The following is a 27,431-nucleotide window of genomic DNA, read 5'->3' on the forward strand; positions in this document are numbered from 1 at the left end:
AACTCTTCTAGCAGAAGAGATGGCCAAAAGGAACAAAACTTTCCAAGAAAGTAATTTAATATCCAGAGAATGCATAGGTTCAAACGGAGGAGCCTGTAAAGCCCTCAGAACCAAATTAAGACTCCAAGGAGGAGAGATTGACTTAATGACAGGCTTGATACGAACCAAAGCCTGCAAAAAACAATGAATATCAGGAAGATTAGCAATCTTTCTGTGAAAAAGAACAGAAAGAGCAGAGATTTGTCCTTTCAAAGAACTTGCAGATAAACCTTTATCCAAACCATCCTGAAGAAACTGTAAAATTCTAGGAATTCTAAAAGAATGCCAGGAGAACTTATGAGAAGAACACCAAGAAATGTAAGTCTTCCAGACTCGATAATAAATCTTCCTAGACACAGATTTACGAGCCTGTAACATAGTATTAATTACTGAGTCAGAGAAACCTCTATGACTAAGAATCAGGCATTCAATTTCCATACCTTCAAATTTAATGATTTGAGATTTGATTTGATGGAAAAAACAGAATTTATGCTTACCTGATAAATTACTTTCTCCAACGGTGTGTCCGGTCCACGGCGTCATCCTTACTTGTGGGATATTCTCCTCCCCAACAGGAAATGGCAAAGAGCCCAGCAAAGCTGGTCACATGATCCCTCCTAGGCTCCGCCTACCCCAGTCATTCGACCGACGTACAGGAGGAAATATGCATAGGAGAAACCATATGATACCGTGGTGACTGTAGTTAGAGAAAATAATTCATCAGACCTGATTAAAAAAACCAGGGCGGGCCGTGGACCGGACACACCATTGGAGAAAGTAATTTATCAGGTAAGCATAAATTCTGTTTTCTCCAACATAGGTGTGTCCGGTCCACGGCGTCATCCTTACTTGTGGGAACCAATACCAAAGCTTTAGGACACGGATGAAGGGAGGGAGCAAATCAGGTCACCTAAATGGAAGGCACCACGGCTTGCAAAACCTTTCTCCCAAAAATAGCCTCCGAAGAAGCAAAAGTATCAAATTTGTAAAATTTGGCAAAAGTGTGCTTTGAAGACCAAGTCGCTGCCTTACATATCTGGTCAACAGAAGCCTCGTTCTTGAAGGCCCATGTGGAAGCCACAGCCCTAGTGGAGTGAGCTGTGATTCTTTCAGGAGGCTGCCGTCCGGCAGTCTCATAAGCCAATCGGATAATGCTTTTAAGCCAAAAAGAAAGAGAGGTAGAAGTTGCTTTTTGACCTCTCCTTTTACCAGAATAAACAACAAACAAAGAAGATGTTTGTCTGAAATCTTTAGTAGCCTCTAAATAGAATTTTAGAGCACGGACTACGTCCAAATTGTGTAACAAACGTTCCTTCTTTGAAACTGGATTCGGACACAAAGAAGGTACAACTATCTCCTGGTTAATATTTTTGTTGGAAACAACTTTCGGAAGAAAACCAGGCTTAGTACGCAAAACCACCTTATCTGCATGGAACACCAGATAGGGCGGAGAACACTGCAGAGCAGATAACTCTGAAACTCTTCTGGCAGAAGAAATTGCAACCAAAAACAAAACTTTCCAAGATAATAACCTAATATCTACGGAATGTAAGGGTTCAAACGGAACCCCTTGAAGAACTGAAAGAACTAGATTTAGACTCCAGGGAGGAGTCAAAGGTCTGTAAACAGGCTTGATTCTAACCAGAGCCTGAACAAACGCTTGAACGTCTGGCACAGCTGCCAGCCTTTTGTGAAGTAAAACAGATAAAGCAGAGATCTGTCCCTTCAGAGAACTTGCAGATAATCCTTTCTCCAAACCTTCTTGTAGAAAGGATAGAATCTTAGGAATTTTTATCTTGTTCCATGGGAATCCTTTAGATTCACACCAACAGATATATTTTTTCCATATTTTATGGTAAATTTTTCTAGTTACAGGCTTTCTAGCCTGAATCAGAGTATCTATTACAGAATCTGAAAACCCACGCTTTGATAAAATCAAGCGTTCAATCTCCAAGCCGTCAGTTGGAGGGAAACCAGATTCGGATGTTCGAATGGACCTTGAACAAGAAGGTCCTGTCTCAAAGGTAGCTTCCATGGTGGAGCCGATGACATATTCACCAGGTCTGCATACCAAGTCCTGCGTGGCCACGCAGGAGCTATCAAGATCACCGAAGCCCTCTCCTGATTGATCCTGGCTACCAGCCTGGGAATGAGAGGAAACGGTGGGAATACATAAGCTAGGTTGAAGGTCCAAGGTGCTACTAGTGCATCTACTAGAGTCGCCTTGGGATCCCTGGATCTGGACCCGTAGCAAGGAACCTTGAAGTTCTGACGAGAGGCCATCAGATCCATGTCTGGAATGCCCCATAATTGAGTTATTTGGGCAAAGATTTCCGGATGGAGTTCCCACTCCCCCGGATGGAATGTCTGACGACTCAGAAAATCCGCTTCCCAATTTTCCACTCCTGGGATGTGGATTGCAGACAAGTGGCAGGAGTGATCCTCCGCCCATTGAATTATCTTGGTCACTTCCTCCATCGCCAGGGAACTCCTTGTTCCCCCCTGATGGTTGATATATGCAACAGTCGTCATGTTGTCTGATTGAAACCTTATGAATTTGGCCTTTGCTAGTTGAGGCCAAGCTTTGAGAGCATTGAATATCGCTCTCAGTTCCAGAATGTTTATCGGGAGAAGAGATTCTTCCCGAGACCATAGACCCTGAGCTTTTAGGGATACCCAGACCGCGCCCCAGCCCACTAGGCTGGCGTCGGTCGTGACAATGACCCACTCTGGTCTGCGGAAGCTCATTCCCTGTGACAGGTTGTCCAGGATCAGCCACCAACGGAGTGAATCTCTGGTCTTTTGATCTACTTGAATCGTCGGAGACAAGTCTGTATAATCCCCATTCCACTGTCTGAGCATGCACAGTTGTAATGGTCTTAGATGAATTTGTGCAAAAGGAACTATGTCCATTGCTGCAACCATCAATCCTATTACTTCCATGCACTGCGCTATGGAAGGACGAAGAACAGAATGAAGTACTTGACAAGAGCTTAGAATTTTTGATTTTCTGACCTCTGTCAGAAAAATCCTCATTTCTAAGGAATCTATTATTGTTCCCAAGAAGGGAACTCTTGTTGACGGGGACAGAGAACTCTTTTCTTTGTTCACTTTCCATCCGTGAGATCTGAGAAAGGCTAGGACGATGTCCGTATGAGCCTTTGCTTTTGACAGAGACGACGCTTGAATCAGGATGTCGTCCAAGTAAGGTACTACTGCAATGCCCCTTGGTCTTAGAACCGCTAGAAGGGACCCTAGTACCTTTGTGAAAATTCTCGGAGCAGTGGCTAATCCGAATGGAAGTGCCACAAACTGGTAATGCTTGTCCAGAAAAGCGAACCTTAGGAACTGATGATGTTCCTTGTGGATAGGAATATGTAGGTACGCATCCTTTAAATCCACCGTGGTCATAAATTGACCTTCCTGGATGGTGGGAAGGATCGTTCGAATGGTTTCCATTTTGAACGATGGAACCCTGAGAAATTTGTTTAGGATCTTGAGATCTAAAATTGGTCTGAATGTTCCCTCTTTTTTGGGAACTATGAACAGGTTGGAGTAAAACCCCATCCCTTGTTCTCCTATTGGAACTGGATGGATTACTCCCATCTTTAACAGGTCTTCTACACAATGTAAGAATGCCTGTCTTTTTATTTGGTTTGAAGATAATTGAGACCTGTGGAACCTTCCCCTTGGGGGTAGTTCCTTGAATTCCAGGAGATAACCCTGAGAAACTATTTCTAGTGCCCAAGGATCCTGAACATCTCTTGCCCAAGCCTGAGCAAAGAGAGAAAGTCTGCTCCCCACCAGATCCGGTCCCGGATCGGGGGCCATCACTTCATGCTGTTTTGGTAGCAGTGGCAGGCTTCTTGGCCTGCTTACCCTTGTTCCAGCCTTGCATCGGTCTCCAGGCTGGTTTGGGTTGTGAAGTATTACCCTCTTGCTTAGAGGATGTAGAATTAGAGGCTGGTCCGTTTCTGCGAAAGGGACGAAAATTAGGCTTATTTTTAGCCTTAAAAGACCTATCCTGAGGGAGGGCGTGGCCCTTTCCCCCGGTGATGTCTGAAATAATCTCTTTCAAATCAGGACCAAACAGTGTTTTACCCTTGAAAGGGATGTTAAGCAATTTTGTCTTGGAAGACACATCCGCTGACCAAGACTTTAGCCAAAGCGCTCTGCGCGCCACGATAGCAAACCCTGAATTTTTCGCCGCTAATCTAGCTAATTGCAAAGCGGCATCTAAAATAAAAGAGTTAGCCAATTTAAGTGCTTGAACTCTGTCCATAACCTCCTCATACGAAGATTCTTTATTGAGCGACTTTTCTAGTTCTTCGAACCAGAAACACGCTGCCGTAGTGACAGGAACAATGCATGAAATTGGTTGTAGAAGGTAACCTTGCTGAACAAACATCTTTTTAAGCAAACCCTCTAATTTTTTATCCATAGGATCTTTGAAAGCACAACTATCTTCTATAGGAATAGTAGTGCGTTTGTTTAGAGTAGAAACCGCCCCCTCGACCTTGGGGACTGTCTGCCATAAGTCCTTTCTGGGGTCGACTATAGGAAATAATTTCTTAAATATAGGGGGAGGAACAAAAGGTATGCCGGGCCTTTCCAACTCCTTATTTACTATGTCCGCCACCCGCTTGGGTATAGGAAAAGCATCGGGGGGCACCGGAACCTCTAGGAACTTGTCCATCTTACATAATTTCTCTGGAATGACCAAATTGTCACAATCATCCAGAGTAGATAATACCTCCTTAAGCAGTGCGCGGAGATGTTCTAATTTAAATTTAAATGTTACAACATCAGGTTCAGCTTGTTGAGAAATTTTTCCTGAATCTGAAATTTCTCCCTCAGACAAAACCTCCCTCCTGGCCCCTTCAGATTGGTGTGAGGGTATGTCAGAACAGTTATCATCAGCGTCCTCTTGCTCTTCAGTGTTTAAAACAGAGCAATCGCGCTTTCTCTGATAAGTAGGCATTTTGGATAAAATGTTTGCAATAGAATTATCCATTACAGCCGTGCATGGTAATAAGTATTGGCGCACTAGATGTACTAGGGGCCTCTTGTGTGGGCAAAACTGGTGTAGACACAGAAGGGGATGATGCAGTATCATGCTTACTCCCCTCATTTGAGGAATCATCTTGGGCAATATCATTATCTGTGGCATCATTGTCCCTACTTTGTTTGGACACTATGGCACAATTATCACATAAATTTAAATGGGGAGAAACCTTAGTTTTCATACATATAGAACATAGCTTATCTGATGGTACAGACATGTTAAACAGGCTTAAACTTGTCAACAAAGCACTTAAAATAAAACCGTTACTGTCACTTTAAATTTTAAACTGAACACACTTTATTACTGAATATGTGAAAAAGTATGAAGGAATTGTTCAAAATTCACCAAAATTTCACCACAGTGCCTTAAAAGTATTGCACACCAAATTTGAAAGCTTTAACCCTTAAAATAACGGAACCGGAGCCGTTTTTACATTTAACCCCTATACAGTCCCAGCTATCTGCTTTGCTGAGACCCAACCAAGCCCAGAGGGGAATACGATACCAAATGACGCCTTCTATAAGCTTTTTCAGTGGTTCTTAGCTCCTCACACATGCATCTGCATGCCTTGCTCTCCAAAAACAACTGCGCATTAGTGGCGCGAAAATGACTAGAAAAGGCCCCCATCTGAAAAAGGTGTCCAATACAGTGCCTGCCGTTTTTTTAAAACAATCCCCAAGATTATAATAACTATTAAGAGTTATAATCTGCAAAATATGCTTAGCAAAGTAATCGTTTTAGCCCAGAAAAATGTCTACCAGTTTTTTAAGCCCATATGAAGCCCTTTATTCTTTTACTTAATCTAAGAAAATGGCTTACCGGTCCCCATAGGGGAAATGACAGCCTTCCAGCATTACATAGTCTTGTTAGAAATGTGGCCAGTCATACCTCAAGCAGAAAAGTCTGCCAACTGTTTCCCCCAACTGAAGTTACTTCATCTCAACAGTCCTGTGTGGAAACAGCAATCGATTTTAGTAACGTTTGCTAAAATCATCTTCCTCTTACAAACAGAAATCTTCATCTCTTTTCTGTTTCAGAGTAAATAGTACATACCAGCACTATTTTAAAATAACAAACACTTGATTGAAGGATAAAAACTACATTTAAACACCAAAAAACTCTTAACCATCTCCGTGGAGATGTTGCCTGTGCAACGGCAAAGAGAATGACTGGGGTAGGCGGAGCCTAGGAGGGATCATGTGACCAGCTTTGCTGGGCTCTTTGCCATTTCCTGTTGGGGTTGGGGTTGCAGTGAAGACCAAGTCGCTGCCTTACATATCTGGTCAACAGAAGCCTCGTTCTTGAAGGCCCATGTGGAAGCCACAGCCCTAGTGGAGTGAGCTGTGATTCTTTCAGGAGGCTGCCGTCCGGCAGTCTCATAAGCCAATCGGATAATGCTTTTAAGCCAAAAGGAAAGAGAGGTAGAAGTCGCTTTTTGACCAAGGAAGATGTTTGTCTGAAATCTTTAGTAGCCTCTAAATAGAATTTTAGAGCACGGACTACGTCCAAATTGTGTAACAAACGTTCCTTCTTTGAAACTGGATTCGGACACAAAGAAGGTACAACTATCTCCTGGTTAATATTTTTGTTGGAAACAACTTTCGGAATAAAACCAGGCTTAGTACGCAAAACCACCTTATCTGCATGGAACACCAGATAGGGCAGAGAACACTGCAGAGCAGATAACTCTGAAACTCTTCTTGCAGAAGAAATTGCAACCAAAAACAAAACTTTCCAAGATAATAACTTAATATCTACGGAATGTAAGGGTTCAAACGGAACCCCTTGAAGAACTGAAAGAACTAGATTTAGACTCCAGGGAGGAGTCAAAGGTCTGTAAACAGGCTTGATCCTAACCAGAGCCTGAACAAATGCTTGAACATCTGGCACAGCTGCCAGTCTTTTGTGAAGTAAAACAGATAAAGCAGAGATCTGTCCCTTCAGAGAACTTGCAGATAATCCTTTCTCCAAACCTTCTTGTAGAAAGGATAGAATCTTAGGAATTTTTGTCTTGTTCCATGGGAATCCTTTAGATTCACACCAACAGATATATTTTTTCCATATTTTATGGTAAATTTTTCTAGTTACAGGCTTTCTAGCCTGAATCAGAGTATCTATTACAGAATCTGAAAACCCACGCTTTGATAAAATCAAGCGTTCAATCTCCAAGCCGTCAGTTGGAGGGAAACCAGATTCGGATGTTCGAATGGACCCTGAACAAGAAGGTCCTGTCTCAAAGGTAGCTTCCATGGTGGAGCCGATGACATATTCACCAGGTCTGCATACCAAGTCCTGCGTGGCCACGCAGGAGCTATCAAGATCACCGAGGTCCTCTCCTGATTGATCCTGGCTACCAGCCTGGGGATGAGAGGAAACGGTGGGAATACATAAGCTAGGTTGAAGGTCCAAGGTGCTACTAGTGCATCTACTAGAGTCGCCTTGGGATCCCTGGATCTGGACCCGTAGCAAGGAACCTTGAAGTTCTGACGAGACACCATCAGATCCATGTCTGGAATGCCCCATAATTGAGTTATTTGGGCAAAGATTTCCGGATGGAGTTCCCACTCCCCCGGATGGAATGTCTGACGACTCAGAAAATCCGCTTCCCAATTTTCCACTCCTGGGATGTGGATCGCAGACAAGTGGCAGGAGTGATCCTCCGCCCATTGAATTATCTTGGTCACTTCTTTCATCGCCAGGGAACTCCTTGTTCCCCCCTGATGATTGATATATGCAACGGTCGTCATGTTGTCTGACTGAAACCTTATGAATTTGGCCTTTGCTAGTTGAGGCCAAGCTCTGAGAGCATTGAATATCGCTCTCAGTTCCAGAATGTTTATCGGGAGAAGAGACTCTTCCCGAGACCATAGACCCCTGAGCTTTCAGGGATTCCCAGACCGCGCCCCAGCCCACTAGGCTGGCGTCGGTCGTGACAATGACCCACTCTGGTCTGCGGAAGCTCATTCCCTGTGACAGATTGTCCAGGGTCAGCCACCAACGGAGTGAATCTCTGGTCTTTTGATCTACTTGAATCGTCGGAGACAAGTCTGTATAATCCCCATTCCACTGTCTGAGCATGCACAGTTGTAATGGTCTTAGATGAATTCGTGCAAAAGGAACTATGTCCATTGTTGCAACCATCAATCCTATTACTTCCATGCACTGCGCTATGGAAGGACGAGGAACAGAGTGAAGTACTTGACAAGAGCTTAGAAGTTTTGATTTTCTGGCCTCTGTCAGAAAAATCCTCATTTCTAAGGAATCTATTATTGTTCCCAAGAAGGGAACTCTTGTTGACGGGGACAGAGAACTCTTTTCTTTGTTCACCTTCCATCCGTGAGATCTGAGAAAGGCTAGGACGATGTCCGTATGAGAGTTTGCTTTTGACATGGACGACGCTTGAATCAGGATGTCGTCCAAGTAAGGTACTACTGCAATGCCCCTTGGTCTTAGAACCGCTAGAAGGGACCCTAGTACCTTTGTGAAAATCCTTGGAGCAGTGACTAATCAGAATGGAAGTGCCACAAACTGGTAATGCTTGTCCAGAAAAGCGAACCTTAGGAACTGATGATGTTCCTTGTGGATAGGAATATGTAGGTATGCATCCTTTAAATCCACGGTAGTCATAAATTGATTTTCCTGGATAGTAGGTAGGATCGTTCGAATAGTTTCCATTTTCAACGATGGTACCCTGAGAAATTTGTTTAGGATCTTTAGATCCAAAATTGGTCTGAATGTTCCCTCTTTTTTGGGAACTATGAACAGATTGGAATAAAATCCCATTCCTTGTTCTCTTATTGGAACTGGATGTATCACTCCCATCTTTAACAGGTCTTCTACACAATGTAAGAATGCCTGTCTCTTTATTTGGTTTGAAGATAATTGAGACCTGTGGAACCTTCCCCTTGGGGGTAGTTCCTTGAATTCCAGGAGATAACCTTGAGAAACTATTTCTAGCGCCCAAGGATCCTGAACATCTCTTGCCCAAGCCTGAGCAAAGAGAGAAAGTCTGCCCCCCACTAGATCCGGTCCCGGATCAGGGGCTATCCCTTCATGCTGTTTTGGTAGCAGAGGTAGGCTTCTTGGCCTGCTTACCCTTGTTCCAGCCTTGCATTGGTTTCCAGGCTGGTTTGGGTTGTGAAGTATTACCCTCTTGCTTAGAGGATACAGAATTAGAGACTGGTCCGTTTCTGCGAAAGGGACGAAAATTAGGCTTATTTTTAGCCTTAAAAGACCTATCCTGTGGGAGGGCGTGGCCCTCTCCCCCAGTGATGTCTGAAATAATCTCTTTCAAATCAAGTCCAAATAATGTTTTACCTTTGAAAGGAATGTTAAGCAATTTTGTCTTGGAAGACACATCCGCTGACCAAGACTTTAGCCAAAGCGCTCTGCGCGCCACGATAGCAAACCCTGAATTTTTCGCCGCTAATCTAGCTAATTGCAAAGCGGCATCTAAAACAAAAGAGTTAGCCAATTTAAGTGCTTGAACTCTGTCCATAACCTCCTCATACGAAGATTCTTTACTGAGCGATTTTTCTAGTTCCTCGAACCAGAAACACGCTGCCGTAGTGACAGGAACAATGCATGAAATTGGTTGTAGAAGGTAACCTTGCTGTACAAAAATCTTTTTAAGCAAACCCTCTAATTTCTTATCCATAGGATCTTTGAAAGCACAACTATCTTCGATAGGAATAGTAGTGCGTTTGTTTAGAGTAGAAACCGCCCCCTCGACCTTGGGGACTGTCTGCCATAAGTCCTTTCTGGGGTCGACTATAGGAAATAATTTCTTAAATATAGGGGGGGGAACAAAAGGTATGCCGGGCCTTTCCCACTCTTTATTTACTATGTCCGCCACCCGCTTGGGTATAGGAAAAGCGTCAGGGGGGGGACCCGGAACCTCTAGGAACTTGTCCATCTTACATAATTTCTCTGGAATGACCAAATTGTCACAATCATCCAGAGTAGATAACACCTCCTTAAGCAGTGCGCGGAGATGTTCTAATTTAAATTTAAATGTCACAACATCAGGTTCAGCTTGATGAGAAATTTTTCCTGAATCTGAGATTTCTCCATCAGACAAAACCTCCCTCATGGCCCCTTGAGATTGGTGTGAGGGTATGTCAGAACAGTTATCATCAGCGTCCTCTTTCTCTTCAGTGTTTAAAACAGAGCAATCGCGCTTTCTCTGATAAGTAGGCATTTTGGATAAAAGATTTGCTATGGAGTTATCCATTACAGCCGTTAATTGTTTCATGGTAATAAGTATTGGCGCACTAGATGTACTAGGTGCCTCCTGTGTGGGCATAACTGGTGTAGACACAGTAGGGGATGATGTAGTATCATGTTTACTCCCCTCATTTGAGGAATCATCTTGGGCAATATCATTATCTGTGGCATTACTGTCCTTACTTTGTTTGGACACTATGGCACAATTATCACATAAATTTAAATGGGGAGACACATTGGCTTTCATACATATAGAACATAGCTTATCTGATGGTACAGACATGTTAAACAGGCTTAAACTTGTCAACAAAGCACAAAAAACGTTTTAAAATAAAACCATTACTGTCACTTTAAATTTCAAACTGAAAACACTTTATTACTGAATATGTGAAAAAATATGAAGGAATTGTTCAAAATTCACCAAAATTTCACCACAGTGTCTTAAGGCATTAAAAGTATTGCACACCAAATTTCAGAGCTTTAACCCTTAAATTAACGGAACCGGAGCATAACCGGGGAATACGATACCAAATGACGCCTTCTATAAGCTTTTTCAGAGATTCTTACCTCCTGACACATGCATCTGCATGCCTTGCTCTCCAAAAACAACTGCGCATTAATGGCGCGAAAATGAGGCTCTGTCTATAACTAGAAAGGCCCCCATCTGAAAAAGGCGTCCAACACAGTGCCTGCCGTTTTTCTAAACGTTCCCCAAGATTATAATACCAATTATTAGTTAGAATCTGCATAATATGCCTAGTAAAGCAATCGTTTTAGCCCAGAAAAATGTCTACCAGTTTTTAAGCCCTTTTTGAAGCCCTTTATTCTTTTTATGTTTAACTAAGAAAATGGCTTACCGGTCCCCATGAGGGGAAATGACAGCCTTCCAGCATTACATGGTCTTGTTAGAAATATGGCTAGTCATACCTTAAGCAGAAAAGTCTGCTAACTGTTTCCCCCAACTGAAGTTACTTCATCTCAACAGTCCTGTGTGGAAACAGCAACCGATTTTAGTTACTGTCTGCTAAAATCATCTTCCTCTTACAAACAGAAATCTTCATCCTTTTCTGTTTCAGAGTAAATAGTACATACCAGCACTATTTTAAAATAACAAACACTTGATAGAAGAATAAAACTACATTTAAACACCAAAAAACTCTTAACCATCTCCGTGGAGATGTTGCCTGTGCAACGGCAAAGAGAATGACTGGGGTGGGCGGAGCCTAGGAGGGATCATGTGACCAGCTTTGCTGGGACTCTTTGCCATTTCCTGTTGGGGAAGAGAATATCCCACAAGTAAGGATGACGCCGTGGACCGGACACACCAATGTTGGAGAAAAGAACAGAATCTGGATTGGGGCCATACCTTCATGCTGATACAAAATGTTTGGCCTTGTTCAAACTGGATTAATCTTCCAGGAAGACTAGGAAGATTCAGTTCATTGTAAGGAGGAGGAAGATGTTTGGTTCTTAGATTGCCAAAAGGAATGATAAACGATAATTTGTTCTATTTTTCCCTTAGACTTCTTGTCCTGATGGAGAAAAGTTCCCTTTCCTCAAGCTACAGAGGCAATGAGAATATCAATTCCAGGTCCAAAAAAATTCTCTCTTGAAAAGAAGAGATAAAAGTCTTTCTTTGGACACTCTGCTGAAAATGACAAATCATAAAGACCTTCTAGTCAGCACTGCTATAGTCATATACTTAAAATAAAAATCGAATTATGTCAACAATGGAATAAAAAATAAGTGCATTAGTTGACTTTAGAAGTTTCAAACAATTTTAAAAATCTTCAACCACAGAGTCTTCTGAAATATACACAGGCAAATTGTAACACCAATGAGCAGACGCAACTGCATCAGAAGCAATGATTGCAGAAAAAGGCCTTTCGATAAAAGGTTATCAATTTCATGTTCATATGGTTCCTGAAAAATGTATTAAAGGGAATAGTAGTGAGTTTGGCTAAAGCGAACAGCACCATCCACCACTGGAAAAGTTTCCCAAAGCTCTACATTAGAAGTTGGTAAAGGAAATATCCTATTCAATTTAGAGGACGAATTAAAAGAGAACACCAGGCTTAGTTTACACTATGACACTCTATTTTAATAAGAGCCTTAGTTACAGGAAAAAAAAACTCTTGTGACTTAGTATAAGGTTTTAATTCAAATCCAGTTGTCCGGAAGGTTTTTTTCTTAGATGATTTAAGGTCTTGGAAGCCTAAAGTACATAAAACCTATTTAAACAAAGAGCCAAGATGTTCAAGCTCAGACATGAAAGAAGTTGACTGTGTCCTAATCAGGGAAAAAAAAAAGATCAAAACTCACCTTTAGAAAACACCTGAGGTGTCTGATTCTGAAACACTTTAAGAGCATCCTAATGTGTTCTGATCTCGGATGATGCAGAGTAACCTGATAATGTAACTTTAAGATGACTTTCAGACAACTACACAGCGCACAAACCTTTAAATCTTGGAGCAAAATCTAAAGCGCTCCTTTGTATTAAGGAACTATAGAGAGGACAGATTCCTTTGGCGTAAGCAGCATTAGATGGTTAAAATGCCTAATGTGACCCTTTCAGGAATTGCAAAGCTGAACTGGTAACAATCCTGCAAAATAGAAAATAAAATTATGCATACTTGGAGAAGGCATAGACATCAAAACTACAGAGTGCACAGTCCTTTAAATCCTGGAGCAAAATCTGAAGTGCTCCATTGTATTGATGAAACTGAGGGAGGGAAGATTCCTTTAGAGGCGAGAGCAGCAGACTGTTAAAATGCCTAATGTGATTAATTCAGGAATTGCAAAGCTGAACTAGTAACAATCTAGAAGATAACATTATAAGTGGATCTACCCTCTAAAGGATAATGTAAGGTAGTGGGGACACATTTCAGTATGCTCCATGAAAGAATACGCAAACAGAAAAATAAGTTTAATATACATTTTTGTATTAGTAGCACATGTGTGTTGATCGTGACGTAAATGAAAGAAGAATGGAAAAGATCCTTTATGAATATTTTTCTAGATGTGTACATAGCACACATACATCATTGCACCATGTTGCCAGGCTTCTATCAGCACATGTACAGACCAATATAATTGGATAGATATAGTTAAATAATGTCCATTTTATTAGAGTTTATTATAAAATAGCAAATATTTTTTACTTTGTTTTGAGTGGTAGCAATTCTAAAATGTCCTCTCTGGCCCTCCAAGCAAATACATACATAAAAAAAGAAAACTAAGGAATGAGTAAGTAGCATGTTTAGAATTGCGATCTCCTTTGACAAAGCAGAGACAGAAACAGATTTCCAAGCACAAAAAAGAACTATAATATAGTCTCTAAATTGAAGAATGCATCAGAGATTGAGAGAAGAGGTATAGTGTACACCCATAAAAAACAAAAACAAAAAAACACAAGCGTCCACCAATAGGACAATAAATAAAATGATGACTTCATTTAAAAAAAAAAAAAGGAATTTAAACCCTGTAAATGCACAAAGGCACAAATAGATATCTAATGAATACAATTCTTCCATGGGGTTAGAATTGAATAACAACCTGTTCTGTTTACACATGCTATCACTATCATAAAACATTTTAAAAATATAACATAGTTCTAGTGACTTACTGAGGGTTAAGAGGGTCGTTGATTTCTTCCATTTTTACCACCCTTGCACTAGGAATATCTGATGAAGTGCTGTCGATTTCTTCTATTTTTACCACCTTTGCACTAGGAATATCTGATGAAGTGCTGTTGATTTCTTCTATTTTTTCCACACTTGCACTAGGAAGATCTGATGATGTGGAAATGAGCTGTTCTTGACCCAACTTTTGTTTGTGCAATCCGGGTGACAGCACTGCAGAGTTACCACAAATCTTTTCACTAAAGTGATTGGCTGAACATTCTGCTATGCCTTCAACTTCTTCAATAACCATCCTCCTCAAAGGTTTCTAAAGACAGAACATTGCAAAATACATTAGTGCAATAGTTTTCTATAATTTTAATTCAATGTTTATCATGGATAGTTGTAATATGTCACAAGAGAATGCAATTGATTATTAGAACAATTCCTTATAACCATAATATATAACTATTGTTATTATTATTTATAATTCGCTCTAGCAAGCAACTTTAAAGCCTACATTCTATCACAAGTTTACCAGTCCTGCAAGCAAGCAACTTTCAAAGTAATTCATCTGAATGATCTCTCCAATCTCCAAGAGAAAACTTCTCTTCTCTCCCCCTCTATTCTTTTTAAACTACACCCCCCCCCCATATTTTATCAACAGGAACCATTTTACTCTTTTTAAACTACACCTCCCCCCCATATTTTATCAACAGGAAGCTTTACTTTACCTCTCCCTTTCTCACAGCCTACATTCTATCACCAGTATCCCAGCCCTGCACGCCCTAGCCCTCCACCACCCACTCTGGTGCTTACCTTAATATATAAACACCTCCTAACAGCAATTAGGTGCAGCTGTCACTAATGAACCAGGTAAGAGACACTACTTCACACTCAGAGCCTCTGTACTGACACTTTACCATATTCTGTTTCACTTTCCCAATCCTCATTTGCTCACTCACCACACATTTCACTCACTCTGTTTACACTGCCTTATATCAGACATATTTCCCTTCCCTTACCTTCTGCATCCATTCCCTCTCCTTTAGATTGTAAGCTTGAGAACCTCTCTACCTTGTAGGCCACTTTGTATTTAAAGTGAACTACTAATGATTGTGCTCAAGGGCAGGACATTCATCTCCTTTTGTATATCTCAATTATTGCTCCTACAACTGTATTGTACCCCTACTGTACTTGTTTGTTTTTGTATGTAATGCATCCCTGTAATGTTTTATTATTACTTGTATGTATGTATGTACATTAGCGCAGCTAATCACCCGTAAGGGTCTCAAGGTGCTGCTCATTTTATCAACCTTGGAAGGATGAAAGGCTGAGTGGACCTCACCGGGGATCGAACCTGCAACCCTTGGGTTACTACAGAGCTCAGCCACAGTGCCTTAGCATGCTGAGCTATCTGTCCGGCCGTATAGTGATGCACAATCTATTAGCGCTTTATAAATACCTGATAAAAATAATCTTAGCGCCAACTTTATATATAAGTATTTCAGAGATATTTTATCACGAAGTAGAATTTTGCAGAACGCCGCTCCTGGCTCTACTGAGCGGGTCTGTTTTTTTCCTAAGCGCATCGCGGCACGCTGTCTAGTCACAGCCGGCCTGGTAGGTTGATTTCTGCCGCTGCCTCTTGTTTACATAGCTTTCCTATAGCTAATGCTGCAGTATGAAAGGAGCTATTGCAAATGACAAAATAAAAGTAAATTAGCTATTTGTAGTAAAATGGATAATTGGGAACACATTACAGGGGACAAATTTTACATTTATATGTTGGGGAAAACAAACTCAATTAGTCAAACAATTGATAATAATAAAAAAGAAAAGTAATCAAGTTGTGAGGAAGAGTTAAAATGACGCTAAACACCTTGTAATTACAGACATTTCTGTTATGTTGTTATAGAATAACATCAGCCAAGTCCAAAAGGGGGGCAATACAGCATGATTCCTCATTTTACACAGACAAACTATGCGTTGCGGGCAGAAAAGCTAAATATTTAACAAAATGAAAGGGCAATTATTTATATAATTTAGCGCCTACTGAAAGTGCCCATCAATTTCTTTTTTATTACAAATATTGTCGAGATAATCGTTGAAGTTTACAATCACTTTAAATGTTTCAAAACCTACCTAATCAAGTTACTTTTTGTAGATAACAGGCTGTGAAGCATGCATAAGTATAGCATATGGTGCAAGTTTGATGCAGGCATTTTAGAAGAAAATATACTTTTATTTTTCTCTAAAGCAATTTATACTTTAAAGGGTACAAAATAAACTTTCATGATTCAAATAGGGCATGTCATTTTAAACAACTTTCCTATTTACTTTTATCACCAATTTTGTTTTGTTCTTTTGGTATTCTTAGTTGAAAGCTAAACCTAGGTAGGCTCATATGCTAATTTCTTAGGCCTTGAAGGGCGCCTCTAATCTGAATGCATTTTGACAGTTTTTCACCACTAGAGGGTGTTAGTTCATGTGTGTCACATAGATAACATTGAGCTCACACATGTGAAGTTACCTAGGAATCAGCACTGATTTGTTAAAATGCAAGTCTGTCAAAAGAACTGAAATAAGGGGGCAGTTGGCAGAGCAGAGGCTTAGATACACGGTAATCACAGAGGTAAAAAGTATATTAATATAACTGTGCTAGTTATGCAAAACTCGGGAATGGGTAATAAAGGGATTATCTATCTTTTTAAACAACAAAAATTCTGTTGTTGACTGTCCCTTTAAGTAGTATGTCACTTTAAATTCATATCACTATTTATATTTCCAGACTGTTACTTATTAGTCATTAACATTCATGAACAAGGTTTATGCAGACAATGTGACTGCAAGAAATAACACACATGGCCAGGTGGTTCCTGTGACCAAAGGTGATAAGATAGAAGATTTACTTTCCATGTGATTACTTATCTGAAGTCATCCAGTAGCTTCCCTTTTTTATATATGCGCAAACTTATTATAAACATTACTGATAATATTTTAGAAAAATCTATAGGCCCCATTTAACATTATAGTAAAAAAAATTCCATAATGCATGCGAAAGATTTATATAAGCTTATGCAATAGAACACTTTTTTTTTTTTTTAAACTGGAATACATTTTAAAATACCTTTTTAGATGGAATAAAGAAAATAAAAAATATGTAGTTTGATAAATAAAAGATTGGGTGACATTATGACTACTGTGCACTGTATATAAAGAAAGAATATTAAAGGGACATTCTAGTGCAAAAATAGAATCAATTTCATTTTTACCTATTACTATGTGTTTAACTTCTGCAAGTCAAAAATGTGCTCCTGTGCCATTCCAGATTAGGATACAAGTGGCTAGCTAAAAGCAGGCATACATGTGTATGCTCCCATCACTCATAAAGAGCAAAATGGGAGTTTCCCAGTGGTGCAATACTAACTGTGTGTTTAACCTTTTGAAGGATTTAAATACATAGTAAAAACATAAATAAACTAAATGGAAATTGAAAAATAAGGCATTTTGTTTTTGTATTCGTTTCTTCACTGACTTCATTACAGGAAAACAACAATCACAATTAAGAACATACCAAAAGCTCTAGAATCAAAGTAGTATAATCATTGATGCTTCAATTGCTACATGTATCTCAATCCATCCATCATCTATCTCTATCTATCTATCTATCTATCTATCTATCTATCTATCTATCTATTTATCTAACCCCTGTGTCTTTTGTGCTATTTTTTTGTCTTATAATTTAATATTTTAAGAATGTTACTGTCAGAATCTTGATAAAGCCCTGCTAGAGGGGTGAAATACGTTGATAAAGAAGAATGTCTAGCTGGCTGCCACACAGACAACCAATACGACCTCAAGCCGAAGGTCTCATGACCGGCTCCATAGATGCTCACACGCCGAAAGGATTATACCAACCAGGAGCGGTGAGCAAATAGCCATGCCGAACAGTTAGTGCAGCCGACTGTGAAAAACAGAATTTATGTTTACCTGATAAATTACTTTCTCCAACGGTGTGTCCGGTCCACGGCGTCATCCTTACTTGTGGGATATTCTCTTCCCCAACAGGAAATGGCAAAGAGCCCAGCAAAGCTGGTCACATGATCCCTCCTAGGCTCCGCCTACCCCAGTCATTCGACCGACGTTAAGGAGGAATATTTGCATAGGAGAAACCATATGATACCGTGGTGACTGTAGTTAAAGAAAATAAATTATCAGACCTGATTAAAAAACCAGGGCGGGCCGTGGACCGGACACACCGTTGGAGAAAGTAATTTATCAGGTAAACATAAATTCTGTTTTCTCCAACATAGGTGTGTCCGGTCCACGGCGTCATCCTTACTTGTGGGAACCAATACCAAAGCTTTAGGACACGGATGAAGGGAGGGAGCAAATCAGGTCACCTAAATGGAAGGCACCACGGCTTGCAAAACCTTTCTCCCAAAAACAGCCTCAGAAGAAGCAAAAGTATCAAACTTGTAAAATTTGGTAAAAGTGTGCAGTGAAGACCAAGTCGCTGCCCTACATATCTGATCAACAGAAGCCTCGTTCTTGAAGGCCCATGTGGAAGCCACAGCCCTAGTGGAATGAGCTGTGATTCTTTCAGGAGGCTGCCGTCCGGCAGTCTCGTAAGCCAATCTGATGATGCTTTTAATCCAAAAAGAGAGAGAGGTAGAAGTTGCTTTTTGACCTCTCCTTTTACCAGAATAAACAACAAACAAGGAAGATGTTTGTCTAAAATCCTTTGTAGCATCTAAATAGAATTTTAGAGCGCGAACAACATCCAAATTGTGCAACAAACGTTCCTTCTTCGAAACTGGTTTCGGACACAAAGAAGGCACGACTATCTCCTGGTTAATGTTTTTGTTAGAAACAACTTTTGGAAGAAAACCAGGTTTAGTACGTAAAACCACCTTATCTGCATGGAACACCAGATAAGGAGGAGAACACTGCAGAGCAGATAATTCTGAAACTCTTCTGGCAGAAGAAATTGCAACCAAAAACAAAACTTTCCAAGATAATAACTTAATATCAACGGAATGTAAGGGTTCAAACGGAACCCCCTGAAGAACTGAAAGAACTAAGTTGAGACTCCAAGGGGGAGTCAAAGGTTTGTAAACAGGCTTAATTCTAACCAGAGCCTGAACAAAGGCTTGAACATCTGGCACAGCTGCCAGCTTTTTGTGGAGTAACACAGACAAGGCAGAAATCTGTCCCTTCAAGGAACTTGCAGATAATCCTTTCTCCAATCCTTCTTGAAGAAAGGATAGAATCTTAGGAATCTTTACCTTGTCCCAGGGGAATCCTTTAGATTCACACCAACAGATATATTTTTTCCATATTTTGTGGTAAATTTTTCTAGTTACAGGCTTTCTGGCCTGAACAAGAGTATCAATAACAGAATCTGAGAACCCTCGTTTCGATAAAATCAAGCGTTCAATCTCCAAGCAGTCAGCTGGAGTGAGACCAGATTCGGATGTTCGAACGGACCTTGAACAAGAAGGTCTCGTCTCAAAGGTAGCTTCCATGGTGGAGCCGATGACATATTCACCAGATCTGCATACCAAGTCCTGCGTGGCCACGCAGGAGCTATCAAGATCACCGACGCCCTCTCCTGATGGATCCTGGCTACCAGCCTGGGGATGAGAGGAAACGGCGGGAATACATAAGCTAGTTTGAAGGTCCAAGGTGCTACTAGTGCATCTACTAGAGTCGCCTTGGGATCCCTGGATCTGGACCCGTAGCAAGGAACCTTGAAGTTCTGACGAGAGGCCATCAGATCCATGTCTGGAATGCCCCACAGTTGAGTGATTTGGGCAAAGATTTCCGGATGGAGTTCCCACTCCCCCGGATGCAATGTCTGACGACTCAGAAAATCCGCTTCCCAATTTTCCACTCCTGGGATGTGGATTGCAGACAGGTGGCAGGAGCGAGTCTCCGCCCATTGAATGATTTTGGTCACTTCTTCCATCGCCAGGGAACTCCTTGTTCCCCCCTGATGGTTGATGTACGCAACAGTCGTCATGTTGTCTGATTGAAACCGTATGAACTTGGCCTTCGCTAGCTGAGGCCAAGCCTTGAGAGCATTGCATATCGCTCTCAGTTCCAGAATATTTATCGGTAGAAGAGATTCTTCCCGAGACCAAAGACCCTGAGCTTTCAGGGATCCCCAGACCGCGCCCCAGCCCATCAGACTGGCGTCGGTCGTGACAATGACCCACTCTGGTCTGCGGAAGGTCATCCCTTGTGACAGGTTGTCCAGGGACAGCCACCAACGGAGTGAGTCTCTGGTCCTCTGATTTACTTGTATCTTCGGAGACAAGTCTGTATAGTCCCCATTCCACTGACTGAGCATGCACAGTTGTAATGGTCTTAGATGAATGCGCGCAAAAGGAACTATGTCCATTGCCGCTACCATCAAACCTATTACTTCCATGCACTGCGCTATGGAAGGAAGAGGAACGGAATGAAGTGTCCGACAAGAGTTTAGAAGTTTTGTTTTTCTGGCCTCTGTCAGAAAAATCCTCATTTCTAAGGAGTCTATTATTGTTCCCAAGAAGGGAACCCTTGTCGACGGAGATAAAGAACTCTTTTCCACGTTCACTTTCCATCCGTGAGATCTGAGAAAGGCCAGGACTATGTCCGTGTGAGCCTTTGCTTGAGGAAGGGACGACGCTTGAATCAGAATGTCGTCCAAGTAAGGTACTACTGCAATGCCCCTTGGTCTTAGCACCGCTAGAAGGGACCCTAGTACCTTTGTGAAAATCCTTGGAGCAGTGGCTAATCCGAAAGGAAGCGCCACGAACTGGTAATGCTTGTCCAGGAATGCGAACCTTAGGAACCGATGATGTTCCTTGTGGATAGGAATATGTAGATACGCATCCTTTAAATCCACCGTGGTCATGAATTGACCTTCCTGGATGGAAGGAAGAATTGTTCGAATGGTTTCCATCTTGAACGATGGAACCTTGAGAAACTTGTTTAAGATCTTGAGATCTAAGATTGGTCTGAACGTTCCCTCTTTTTTGGGAACTATGAACAGATTGGAGTAGAACCCCATCCCTTGTTCTCCTAATGGAACAGGATGAATCACTCCCATTTTTAGCAGGTCTTCTACACAATGTAAGAATGCCTGTCTTTTTATGTGGTCTGAAGACAATTGAGACCTGTGGAACCTCCCCCTTGGGGGAAGCCCCTTGAATTCCAGAAGATAACCTTGGGAGACTATTTCTAGTGCCCAAGGATCCAGAACATCTCTTGCCCAAGCCTGAGCGAAGAGAGAGAGTCTGCCCCCCACCAGATCCGGTCCCGGATCGGGGGCCAACATTTCATGCTGTCTTGGTAGCAGTGGCAGGTTTCTTGGCCTGCTTTCCCTTGTTCCAGCCTTGCATTGGTCTCCAGGCTGGCTTGGCTTGAGAAGTATTACCCTCTTGCTTAGAGGACGTAGCACTTGGGGCTGGTCCGTTTCTACGAAAGGGACGAAAATTAGGTTTATTTTTGGCCTTGAAAGACCTATCCTGAGGAAGGGCGTGGCCCTTACCCCCAGTGATATCAGAGATAATCTCTTTCAAGTCAGGGCCAAACAGCGTTTTCCCCTTGAAAGGAATGTTAAGTAGTTTGTTCTTGGAAGACGCATCCGCTGACCAAGATTTCAACCAAAGCGCTCTGCGCGCCACAATAGCAAACCCAGAATTTTTCGCCGCTAACCTAGCCAATTGCAAAGTGGCGTCTAGGGTGAAAGAATTAGCCAATTTGAGAGCACGGATTCTGTCCATAATCTCCTCATAAGGAGGAGAATCACTATCGATCGCCTTTACTAGTTCATCGAACCAGAAACACGCGGCTGTAGTGACAGGGACAATGCATGAAATTGGTTGTAGAAGGTAACCTTGCTGAACAAACATCTTTTTAAGCAAACCTTCTAATTTTTTATCCATAGGATCTTTGAAAGCACAACTATCTTCTATGGGTATAGTGGTGCGTTTGTTTAAAGTAGAAACCGCTCCCTCGACCTTGGGGACTGTCTGCCATAAGTCCTTTCTGGGGTCGACCATAGGAAACAATTTTTTAAATATGGGGGGAGGGACGAAAGGTATACCGGGCCTTTCCCATTCTTTATTTACAATGTCCGCCACCCGCTTGGGTATAGGAAAAGCTTCTGGGAGCCCCGGGACCTCTAGGAACTTGTCCATTTTACATAGTTTCTCTGGGATGATCAAATTCTCACAATCATCCAGAGTGGATAATACCTCCTTAAGCAGAGCGCGGAGATGTTCCAACTTAAATTTAAATGTAATCACATCGGGTTCAGCTTGTTGAGAAATTTTCCCTGAATCTGAAATTTCTCCCTCAGACAAAACCTCCCTGGCCCCCTCAGACTGGTGTAGGGGCATTTCAGAACCATTATCATCAGCGTCCTCATGCTCTTCAGTATCTAAAACAGAGCAGTCGCGCTTACGCTGATAAGTGGGCATTTTGGCTAAAATGTTTTTGATAGAATTATCCATTACAGCCGTTAATTGTTGCATAGTAAGGAGTATTGGCGCGCTAGATGTACTAGGGGCCTCCTGAGTGGGCAAGACTCGTGTAGACGAAGGAGGGAATAATGCAGTACCATGCTTACTCCCCTCACTTGAGGAATCATCTTGGGCATCATTTTCAGTGTCACATAAATCACATTTATTTAAATGAGAAGGAACCCTGGCTTCCCCACATTCAGAACACAGTCTATCTGGTAGTTCAGACATGTTAAACAGGCATAAACTTGATAACAAAGTACAAAAAACGTTTTAAAATAAAACCGTTACTGTCACTTTAAATTTTAAACTGAACACACTTTATTACTGCAATTGCGAAAAAGTATGAAGGAATTGTTCAAAATTCACCAAAATTTCACCACAGTGTCTTAAAGCCTTAAAAGTATTGCACACCAAATTTGGAAGCTTTAACCCTTAAAATAACGGAACCGGAGCCGTTTTTAACTTTAACCCCTATACAGTCCCTGGTATCTGCTTTGCTGAGACCCAACCAAGCCCAAAGGGGAATACGATACCAAATGATGCCTTCAGAAAGTCTTTTCTATGTATCAGAGCTCCTCACACATGCGACTGCATGTCATGCCTCTCAAAAACAAGTGCGCAATACCGGCGCGAAAATGAGGCTCTGCCTATGATTAGGGAAAGCCCCTAAAGAATAAGGTGTCTAAAACAGTGCCTGACGATATTATTTTACCAAAATACCCAGATTAAATGATTCCTCAAGGCTAAATATGTGTAATATATGAATCGATTTAGCCCAGAAAAAGTCTACAGTCTTAATAAGCCCTTGTGAAGCCCTTATTTACTTTCTGAATAAACATGGCTTACCGGATCCCATAGGGAAAATGACAGCTTCCAGCATTACATCGTCTTGTTAGAATGTGTCATACCTCAAGCAGCAAAAGACTGCTCACTGTTCCCCCAACTGAAGTTAATTCCTCTCAACAGTCCTGTGTGGAACAGCCATGGATTTTAGTAACGGTTGCTAAAATCATTTTCCTCTTACAAACAGAAATCTTCATCTCTTTTCTGTTTCAGAGTAAATAGTACATACCAGCACTATTTTAAAATAACAAACTCTTGATTGAATAATAAAAACTACAGTTAAACACTAAAAAACTCTAAGCCATCTCCGTGGAGATGTTGCCTGTACAACGGCAAAGAGAATGACTGGGGTAGGCGGAGCCTAGGAGGGATCATGTGACCAGCTTTGCTGGGCTCTTTGCCATTTCCTGTTGGGGAAGAGAATATCCCACAAGTAAGGATGACGCCGTGGACCGGACACACCTATGTTGGAGAAAATGGATTTAAACCTGGTGAAGAGCTAAGGAGCATAGAGATAAAGTGGAAGTGCTGGGATGTTTTTTGAGCTGGTTACAAAACACATGAACTAATCCTGGTTTTTGCACATTAGACTTTTTTCATACAAGGTGGTATAGTTGCACTATTAACTTGAAACAGAGGTCTTTTTATTTAACTCTGCTTAAAATGGACACTAAACCAACATTTTTTGTCAATGATTCAGATAGAGCATGCAATTTTAAGCAAATTTCGAATTTACTACTATTACCAATTTTTCTTCGTTCTCTTGCTATCTTTATTTAAAAAGCAGGAATGTAAAGCTTAAAGGGACATAATACTCATATGCTAAATCACTTGAAACTGATGCAGTATAACTGTAAAAAGCTGACCGGAAAATATCACCTGAGCATCTCTATGTAAAAAAGGAAGATATTTTACCTCACAATCTCCTCAGCTCAGAGTAAGTTCTGTGTAACAAGTTATACTCAGTTACTGCCCAGCTGCAGGTAAAAAAAAAAAAAATGAAGAAATCAACAGCAGCCAATCAGCATCAACAGTGCTGAGGTCATGAACTCTTTTACTGTGATCTCAAGAGATTTCATTGTAAACTTCCTTAAGCTGAAAAGGGAAATAAGATGAAAGTGCACGTAAGCTCGCTCCTTCCGCTGTCCCGGGACAGACATACTGATTTGTTGCTTAGAAGTCCTTTACAATGGGATGTGGCTACTGAGAAACTTTTGAGGTAAAATATCTTTCTTTTATACATAGAGATGTTCAGGTGATATTTTCTAGTCAGTGTTTTACAGCTATACTGCATCACTTTCAAGTGTTTAAACATTTGGGTATTATAGCCCTTTAAGAGCCGGCCCATTTTTGGTTGAGAATCTGGAGTATGCTTGCTTATTGGTTTGCTAAATGTAGCAACCAATAAGCAAGCGCTATCCAGGGTGCTGAACCTAAAATGGGCTGGCACCTAAGCTTTTATTCCTGCTTTTTAAATAAAGATTGCAAGAGAACGAAGAAAAATTGATAGGAATAAATTAGAAAGTTGTTTAAAATTGCCAGCTCTATCTGAATCATGAAAGAAAAACATTGGGTTTAGTATCCCTTTAATTCTGCATGAGAAGATTTTTTTAACCTGACTTTTTTGAAAATGTATTGAGGAATTAAAGGACTTTTTGCTGCAGCTTTTTAATTGTTAGAGACTTCCCTTAGAGCTTTTAGAGTTATTTCCTCATTTGCACAATACATTTTATTTAATAATTTACATACTTTGATTAATTCATTATTTTTTGTTATTGTTTATGATGTTATTTTATTAATTTCCTGGTATATTGTTTGAATCATTAGTGGTGTTGAAGCTGTGACCGCTCGATAGTATAATACACATCTTTTCAAAGTGTAAAGTTTAGACTTATTAGTTTAGTGACTATTCCCAGTAATTTTCTCATGTACCCTATATTTTTGTTTAATATATTTTAAAGAACTGGAGATGTTGTCTATTTCATGTCTCTACAGGGATAATATAGATCACAGTATATAGCAGAAATTAAATAATGTATATACGCAAACAAAATGTACACTAAAACAGTTAAGATACAAAGTCCACAGCACCCATTCTTAAGAAGAATCTTAAGTTTTTATTTAAGCATCATGGCACACAACAGCAATGTTTCGGGTTATTCACCCTTAATCATGCTAATACAGAGTATCTGTGTGTTGCTCCTTATATATACCTCATACATTAACTCTTTAATTACTTTCACATCTCAAATACAAGTAATACTGCCACCTAGTGGTCAAATTTACAAAACCATTTTTACATACAACAAACTAAATGTTTGCCTAACAAGATAGAATTCAATTCACAAAATGTTCAAAAAAATATTTGGTTTAAAGAAACACATATCTATTTCACTATTGAGTCCCTTAGGGTACAATGTAACCAGCTTATCAATCCAAAATGATTACTTTCTTTTAAGCAATAGTTCCCTGTAACCACTTCTTCTTAAAGGGCCCACGCTGTCTAAAACCTGTTATCTTAATTGTGATATATTGTGCTCTCTGCTTCTAGGAAGTGACAGGCTACCGGTGCCTTTCTGTCACCACATCTGATGTTAGATCTGTGTTGACTAAGTCTGTCTTTGATTTTTCGTGTCGTTTCACCTAAATAAATCCTAGAGCATGGACATTCTATTAAATATATAACATAAGATGATTCACATGTGTAAAATTCTTTAATGAAAAACTTTTTCCCTGTATGGGGATGGAAAAATTCAGTACCCTTTATGACTGAATTACAGCTTGCACATCCTAAGCATGGGTAGATGCCCTTATTTTTTTTAGAGGTGATGTAACTTTGGTGACCTTTTTATTGGTGCCTATATCATTTAGTGAAAAGATTTATGGTAACTCTTACAGTATAATACAATTTGTAAAAGATCTTCAAACAATTGTAAATGTGACATTTAGTAAGTACCTGTTTTTGCAAGAGTTAACATAGTAGCTCCAATTCCACTTTCGAGCTTAAAGGGCCATAATACCCAAATGATTAAACACTTGAAAGTGATGCAATATAGCTGTAAAAAGCGGACTAGAAAATATCACCTGAACATCTCTATGTAAAAAGGAAAGATATTTTACCTCAAAAGTTCCTCAGTAGCCACATCCCATTGTAAAGGATTTCTAAGCAGCATTTTAGTGTGTCTGTCCTGGGACAGCTTAGGGGATGAGCCTCGTGCACTCATATTATTTTACCAATCAGGTAAAGGAAGCTTACTATGAAATCTCATGAGAGTTAAGTCAAATCTCATGAGATCACAGTAAAAGAGTTCATGACCTCAGCACTGCTGATGCTGATTGGCTGCAGTTCATTTCTTCATTTTTTTTAATTTTTTACCTGCAGCTGGGAGCAGGTGAAGTATAACTTTTTACACAGAACTTACTCTGCTGAGCTGAGGAGATTGTGAGGTAAAATATCTTCCTTTTTTACATAGAGATGCTTAGGTGATATTTTCCTGTCAGCTTTTTACAGTTATACTGCATCAGTTTCAAGTGATTTATCATATGAGTATTATGTCCCTTTAATTGCAGGACCGCAAACAACAAAAATTTCAGCACGATGAAGCGGACTATGCACAGGGCAATGTCTATAGATGGCGCAATGAGACCAGGAGCTGGCGGCGGATTGATACGAACAAACAAGGTAGATCCGGCCATAATCCCCAAGAACGCGAACAAGCCTGGAACGACAACAAGAGCTCCAGTAGCACAGGTAGTTTGAGCGGATCAAGCTTTTTAGAGTCCAGTGACGAGGGGAGCGTGTCGGTAAGCGCCACAGAGGAGGCCGTAAGCACAAATGAAGGAGCACTACGCTACAATCGGCCGAAGAGGCAGACTACACAGTAGAAACACCGTAAGACAAAGAACCAACAGTAATTAAAATCTCACGCTGCACCTTATCGGATAGTAAATATGAAATGCTGGACAAGGGGTTAACATTCTATTCCTCTATAGACATTGACTTTTTTGAGATCAAGAAAGATTTATACAGGTTCTTTAGGTATTTATGATTGAAGTGCTTTTTTTCTGATTGTACTACGATGTCTAATGTTAATAAATACACAATTTAAACATAAT

The 27,431-nt window shown here is 40.6% G+C and overlaps 1 protein-coding gene across 1 annotated transcript in view; it reads right to left on the reverse strand.

Annotated features, from left to right (window-relative positions):
• Positions 1–27,431, reverse strand: part of RPAP3 (RNA polymerase II associated protein 3) — a 214,134-nt gene that overhangs the window by 69,381 nt on the left and 117,322 nt on the right. The window contains exon 13 of the mRNA XM_053716744.1: positions 13,956–14,278. Within this exon, the coding sequence (XP_053572719.1) occupies positions 13,956–14,278 (323 nt within the window). The remainder of the gene's footprint in view (positions 1–13,955; positions 14,279–27,431) is intronic.

This window comes from Bombina bombina, chromosome 6, assembly GCF_027579735.1.
Source record: "Bombina bombina isolate aBomBom1 chromosome 6, aBomBom1.pri, whole genome shotgun sequence".
Taxonomy (NCBI): Eukaryota; Metazoa; Chordata; class Amphibia; order Anura; family Bombinatoridae; genus Bombina; species Bombina bombina.